The sequence below is a fragment of the Otolemur garnettii genome, unplaced genomic scaffold (genome assembly GCF_000181295.1).
Source record: "Otolemur garnettii isolate 467f Iridium unplaced genomic scaffold, OtoGar3 scaffold00051, whole genome shotgun sequence".
Lineage (NCBI taxonomy): Eukaryota > Metazoa > Chordata > Mammalia > Primates > Galagidae > Otolemur > Otolemur garnettii.
This window is the reverse complement of record NW_003852446.1, coordinates 9,191,216-9,198,497: the sequence shown is the minus strand read 5'-3', so window position 1 is coordinate 9,198,497 and position 7,282 is coordinate 9,191,216. Positions and strand designations below refer to the sequence as shown.

The 7,282-nt window shown below is 43.6% G+C and overlaps 1 protein-coding gene across 1 annotated transcript; it reads right to left on the bottom strand.

Annotated features, from left to right (window-relative positions):
- Positions 1-3,173: 3,173 nt before the first annotated feature.
- SAT1 (spermidine/spermine N1-acetyltransferase 1) lies at positions 3,174-6,623 on the bottom strand. Its single transcript, XM_003791913.2, has 6 exons — positions 6,283-6,623; positions 5,949-6,000; positions 5,777-5,860; positions 3,939-4,040; positions 3,805-3,845; positions 3,174-3,692 (listed from the first exon to the last, which is right to left on the bottom strand). The coding sequence occupies exons 1-6, from the start codon at positions 6,346-6,348 to the stop codon at positions 3,522-3,524; spliced, it is 516 nt and encodes a 171-aa protein (XP_003791961.1). The 5' UTR covers positions 6,349-6,623; the 3' UTR covers positions 3,174-3,521.
- Positions 6,624-7,282: the final 659 nt, after the last annotated feature.

Sequence of the window (7,282 nt, the reverse complement as noted above, 5' to 3'; positions counted from 1 at the left end):
CCGGCTATTTTTTGGTTGCAGCCGTCATTGTTGTTTGGCGGGTCTGGGTTGGGGATTCGAACCCGCCACTTTAGGTGTACGTGGCTGGCACCTTAGCCGGTTGAGCTATAGGTGCCAAGCCCCTGCTTTTTATTTTTTGAGACAGTGTCTCACTCTGTTGCCCTGGCGTTGAATGTTGTGGAGTCATCATAGCTCACAGCAATATCAAACTCTTGGGCTCAAGCAATCCTCATGCCTCAGTTTCCTGAGTAGCTGGGACTACAGATGCTGGCCATAATGCCTAGCTACTTTTTATTTCTTTCTTTTTTTTAAGAGACAGAGTCTCACTTTGTACCCTCTGGAGAGTACTGTGGCATCACAGCTCACAGCAACCTCCAGCTTTTGGGCTTAGGCAATTCTCTTGCCTCAGCCTCCCTAGTAGCTGGGACTACAGGTTACAACTGCAGTTTTTTGCTGCAGTTTGGCTGGGGCTGGGTTCGAACCTGCCACCCTCGGTATATAGGGCTGACGCCCTACTCACTGAGCCACAGGCACCACCCAGCTAATTTTTCTATTTTTTTTTTTTTAGAGACAGAGTTTTATTTTCTTGCCTTTGGTAGAGTGCTGTGCTGTCACAGCTCACAGAAACCTCTAGCTCTTGGGTTTAGGCCATTCTCTTGCCTCAGGTGCCTGCCCCAACACTCAGCTATTTATTTACTTTTTTTTGTGATTTTTGGCGGGGGCTGGGTTTGAACTTGACACCTCCAGCGTATGGGGCCAGCACCCTACTCCTTTGAGCCACAGATGCCGTCCAATGCCTGGCTATTTTTTGTTGCAGTTTGGCCGGGGCCGGGTTTGAACCTGCCACCCTCGGTATATGGGGCCGGCGCCCTACTCACTGAGTCACAGGCGCCGCCCTAATTTTTCTATTTTTAATAGGGACGGGGTCTCATTCTTGCTCAAGCTGGTTCAAACTTCAGAGCTCAAGCAATCCACCCATCTCAGCCTCCCACAGGCAAATGACTTTTTTTTTTTTTTAAAGTAAACCCCAAAATATCCAGATGTAATAATTAATTGGCAAGTCCTTGGGCCTGAAATACTATTTCTCCCAAATCATTGTCAGATATGATATTTTAGTAAAATAATAATTTTGAAGTTATCGTCACAGGAATGTTGCTTACATGGACTTTTAAGTTAATCAGTTTGTTGCCCCCTTTCAAATAATTTGCCCATGATATGTTTTCTTACTTGCCTGGTGATTTTAAGCTTTACAGATTTGGTTTATAGTTCAGTTTTTAGAGATGTCCTTGTAATTGAGTTGAACATTCAGTGGGCTGAGGCTGTGGTGTTTCAGTCTCTAAATTTTACACTTAAGGGAATTCTCTAAAGTCCCTTTAGACTTTTTGGATACAAAAACTTCATACAAGCTTTCATCTAGACAACATGGCCTTTAAGGCTGAGTTCTAAAAAGGAAGAGAAAACAAAGAATTATATTGTAACTTGCTTGGTTAATTTAATTTATTCATATATTTAACCACAGTCAGCACCTAGTTGTTTTCCTCTAAGAGCCCAATTTCCAAAATATCTTACTTCTTTACAAGGCTCTTTGTGTTTAGTTACCCTTTTATTTTTGCCAGTTTCTCTTGCCATCCTAGCAGAAACCCTGGTTGAGAATAGACTCTGCAAGCCTGTTTTCATGGCATGCTCTCTGAACCACCAATGAATCCCAAAGCCCTCCCACATTAAATACAATAGAGAGTCACACTTTTATTTATGGCTGCCTTCCAATCTAGAAGCCATTAACAGACTCTGATACAAAGGAATGTAGGGCAAAATCCCCTTCTACCGTATTTCCTGGAGAACTCAGAAAGAGAGTTTTTCAGATTACTCGGTATCTTTTTTTTCTTTTTTTGAGACCGAGTCTTACTACGTTGCCCTCGGTAGAGTGCTATGGCGTCCTAGCTCACAGCAACCTCAAACTCCTGGGCTCAAGTGATTCTCTTGCCTCAGCCTCCCAGGTAGCTGGGACTACAGGTGCCTGCCCCAACACTCGGCTATTTTTTCTTGCAGTTGTCATTGTTGTTTAACTGGCCCAGGCTGGGTTTGAACCTGCCAGCCTCAGTATATGGGGCTAGCACTGTAACCACTATACTATAGGCACCGAGCCAGATTTCTTTTGGAAAACATTAGTCCTGGACTTTAGTCTACAGTGCTTCTTATCAACCACCATTTTCATTATTGTGGCAATTAGTGGGTGTAGGAATGTGGGTCAATGTAATGAGTTCATGTATCTAAGGGAACATTTCATTTTTAATCCTTGAGAAAGCATTTGTTTACTTCTCTCACAGTTTTAAGGGGCTCCCATGGTTTCTTTTACTGTAAAAATCAGTAGTACCATAAATTTACTCTCCAAGTGGGATGCTAATTTGCCTGATTTGTATTTTGTTCGCAAATTTCCTGTAAAAATTCGTGATTTTTGCTCCTGCCTGATTAAAAGTGACTCACTTTACCTTCAAAAGATAGGTATGGAATGAGGTTTTTGAGGAAAAGATTTTTTTCTTGATTTTTAATGTTTATAACCCCATCTCCTCATTTTATTTGTGTTAACACTGGGCTTATTCATTGTGGGCCTGTTTCTCAGTTTCTTGAAAATTCTTGTTAGGTGAAATATAGTGTCATCAATGTAAAGTTATATTTTACATATTATTATATATGAAACCCTGGAAGTCAACTAGCTTCCTTCTAGATTTGATACTTGCACAGCATATGACTTATAATTTTAAACTGGGTTAAAACCTTTTATAGGCTCAGTGCCCATAGCTCAGTGGTTAGGGCATCAGCCACATATAGTGAGGCAGGCAGGTTCAAACCTGGCCTGGGCCTGCTAAACAATGACAACTGCAATAACAACAAAAAAATAGCCCAGTGTTGTGGTAGGCACCTGTAGTCCCAGCTACTTGGGAGGCTGAGGCAAAAGAATTGCTTAAGCCCAAGAGTTAGAGGTTGCTGTGATGCCACAGCCCTCTACCGAGGGTGACATAATGAGACTCTGTTTAAAAAAACAAAACAACCCCCCCCCAAAAAAAAAAACTTTTGTAGTTACCCAATGATGTTTGCTGGCCATTTTTATTTTGTACTTAACAGCAAGCAAAATGTATAAGAAATAAGTTAGTAAAAATGCTTACCCCAATGAATTAAATCAAAGAGTAGTTTATTAAAAAAGAATCAAAACAGAAACTCTAAGTACCAGTGTGTACATTGTACACATTTAAATGACTCACAAGAATGAAGTTTTTTTCATACATTAAGATCACACCACTTGTTGTTTATGAAGATATTCAAGGAGAAACCTGACTCCAAACTGTATATAAGATTGCCATTTTAAACAGATCAAATTTCAAACATGCAACAACGCCACTGGTAATAAAGCTTTGGAATGGGTGCTCATTCTATATTTCACTACAAACAGGATAGAAAGCAAGGTAAGTTGAGAAATTTATTCTAAAATAGAATGAAGGTTGTCATCATCTACACCACACTCCTCACTCCTCTGCTGCCATTTTTAACAAGTACTCCTTGTCAATCTTGAAGAGTCTCCATCCCTCTTCGCTGGACAGATCAGAAGCACCTCTTCTTTTGTAGAAGTTGATAGATGGTTCATTCCATTCTGCTACCAAGAAGTGCATGCTGCTGCAGCGACACTTCATCGCAACCTATTATAAGGGAGAGTAAAACACAAACTCAGTGACATTTCACCCACCTTCCAAGACCCAATTTGGATTAAATCATTGTGTTAGTTTTTAGAAACCAAAAACTAACACATACCTGGCTTAGATTCTTCAGAATTTCTGATCCTATGCCAAAGCCTAAAAGAAAGAGAAGTACAATTTTAAAAAGTCAGTGTGAGGACTTAAAGACCTGATTTCTCTTCAGACCTTCCCCCCTGAATACAACCATACCTCTATAATCACTCATCACGAAGAAGTCCTCAAGATATAACAACTTGCCAATCCATGGATCATAGGTAAAATAGTACATGGCAAAACCAACAATGCTGTGTCCTGTAAGAAGAGTATCATGAGATGTAAAGAAAAAATCCATGAAAGTTGTAGCTGCAGAATCAGAAGCCTATCATAGGTTTTAAAAAATATACATGCATGTATTATAGAATTAAATTGCCACTGAACTGGACTGTCTCCTGACTTTTACATGAGTGCAGTCCAGGCCACTCTTGGAAGATCTCATCGTTCTCAGAACATGTATTTGCAAAAAGCACACATTAGAGTTAGCTGAAGTCAGGATAGAACTGTGGACTGGCCACTTTGCAGTCAGCTGGATCTCACACTCAGACACGAGGATGCTCTCATTACTTGCCAGAGCAAAACTGCTATGGTCTCAAACTGAACACACACATTATTCACATCCTATTGATATACTGGTATGTTGACTTGGGAATTAAGTCAAGTTCACACGGCAGTTCAGAATAGTAAATATATGTACTTTACAAAGTCTTGCTTCCTTAACATCAGAACATCAGGCCAAAAGTACAAGGTTTAATTTCAGAACTTGCCTTCCAATTTACACATTTTTAATTTGCTCTCCCCAGTTTTTAAGCCAGAAGCAGCAGCATTATCTAGAAACAGGTATGTAACACCCATATACCTCTAAAAAGTATCTTATCCCTATGTTTTCTGCTGATTTCTTCTAGCTTGGAGAATAGACATCCAAGAAAAACCTTTAGTACCCATCCAAACTACTTCCCCTTTTTGCTCTGTCTTCTGACCAGTCAACAGGGACCAGCAAAAAAATAAAATAAAATAAATAAAAAAGAAAAAAGAAAATAAAAGCATCCGACACCCTCTTAATGGGTGTCTACAATTCCAAATGGAGGCAAAGGTTTCAAATTAAACTTTCTAGCCATTTTATATTCTGTTCCAAACAGACAGGAAGCGAGTATAATGAAGTTTTCTGATCTACTGTGTTTTAAGTGTGTGATAATAGGACCTTACCTCATTTATCATGATCATCTACTTTATTGTGTAAAGGATCTTTTAGTTACCTCCCCGCCCATCCATGTACACGGAAGGGCCATGTACATGGCGAAGCTAGAGACTGTAACCTGAAGATTGGGACAAATTAAAGAAAAAAATGTGATTTAACACAATAACAAAAACGGTTACGTTAGGGTCAAACAAAAACCATTTTATGAACTTGAATTACAACAAATGACATTATACCTAACTTTCCAGGGTCTCCACAGCATTCTGATACTTACTTCAACAGCTCTAACTTCCGCGTCTCCACAGCACTCTGATACTTAAATAACTCGTTTAACCTGCCCTATTATTAACTACAGCACATCTATTTTTTCCCTCATTATTTTGAACACTTGCTGGCTATTACTTCTTTTTCTTTTCTGAGACATAGTCTCACTTTGTTGCCCTCGGTAGAGTGCTGTGGCGTCACAGCTCACAGCAACCTCAAACTCTTGGGTTCAAGCGATTCTCTTGCCTCAGCCTTCCGAGTAGCTGGGACTACAGGCGCACGCCACAACGCCCAGCTATTTTTTGTTGCAATTCTGATTGCTGTTTTAGCTGGCCGGGGCCGGGTTTGAAACTGCTACCCTCGGTATATGGGGCCGGGGCCCTGCCCATGAGTCATAGGCACCGCCCTGGCTAGTATTTCTGTCCACCTCAATAAGTAACTTCAGCCTGTGTAGTAAGAGGTTCTACACAGCAGACACTACGTTTTACACAACACTCGGTCTCTCTGGCTTCTAGAAGGGGAAAAGGGTTACCTTCTGGAGTCCAGTGCTCTTTGGGCACTTCTGCAACCAGGCAGTGGTAGAAGGGGTGCTCTCCAAAACCATCTTCTAGCAGATCTGCAAGAAGGGGCAGACAGACAGCGTTGGCCTTGGTCAAAATGGCATTCACTGACACTTGCCCCCCACCCTGCCACTGCTACGTTACCTTTTTCAGTTAATATTACTTGTTCTTCCATGTATTCATACTTAGCCAGTTCCTGGGGACGATGCACATAAAAGAGAGAAGGAGAAAACAACATGAGGCCCTAGCCAGGCCAGCTCAGAGGGTAGGAATGGGGCAGGCGGGGCGTGGTGGACCAGAGTCCAGCCCAGGGGCAGCCCAGCCAAGGATAACCTTAGGGTAGGCGGATGGAAAAAGGGGAACCGGCTTTCGCACCAACTGAGACCCTAAGACACCGGAAACGGGGGAAACGGGGCCTCCCTCTCCCTCTCCCTCTCCCCCGTCCCCCGCCCCCGGAGGAGCACGGGCCTTTAGCTACCTTGATCAGCCGCAGTATGTCACTGCAGTCGGCGGCGGTGGCCGGGCGGATCACGAATTTAGCCATTTTCGTCTTTTGCTTTTCTTTCCTTTGCGGACCAGGCCTCTGTACTTGAACAGCAGGAGGAGCTGGTTCCTCATTCGTCTCCCGGGAGCGTCCTCTCCTCAGTCAGGCCGGCACCATGACCCGGTGAACCTCGGCAAGTGACGGAAAAGCTTCTCGAGCGGCAATTAAGAGCTGCGCACCAGAGCCCCGGCCCGCCCGGCTTTTTAGCTCCAAGAAGCCCCGCCCCTGGGATAAGCCCCGCCCACTCGGTCCAATGAGGCCGCGGCTCCGCGGCGAACCGCCCCCTTCTCCCGGCGGCGTTCTCTCTTCCGGAAGCTTCTGTGAATCTGAAGGGAGCGAGCGGGGGCGGCGAGGCGCGCAGTGGCCCTCTATAGCGACGCCCTCTAGCGGCGCCGAGGAGCCATCCCGGAAACCGGATTCGGGAGCCCGTGCGTCCCTTGGTAACCTTCTCGAAAGGAAGAGGGGAATTCCCCTCTGTGGCCCCTGGCCTTGCTGTTTTCTCCTTGGCGCATTGGGGAAGCAAACTCAGGGAGCCTAGGTTTAGGAGATGGGAGAAAGATTAGAGCAGTGGTTCTGAAAGTGTGGTCTGGGGGACCCTGCGGATGCCAAGATCATTTCAGAGCGTCTGTTGCAAAACTAGCTTCTAACAGTAAAACGTCATTTGCCTTTTTCCGCTCTCACTGGAATTTTCCACAGGCGACCTGGTGTGCGATGATGTCATTGCCCTGATGACAAAAGGCGTGTGTGTTTGTATATTCTTATGTTTTCTAGGATTTCCCACGGTAAGCTATTTGGATTCCTCAATAAATTTTTCCCACAGACATAATTTTTAGAGTTAACAAAATGTTTTCTTTCTTTCTTTCTTTTTTTTTTTTGAGACAGAGCCTCAAGCTGTCCCCCTGGATAGAGTGCCGTGGCATCACAGCTCACAGCA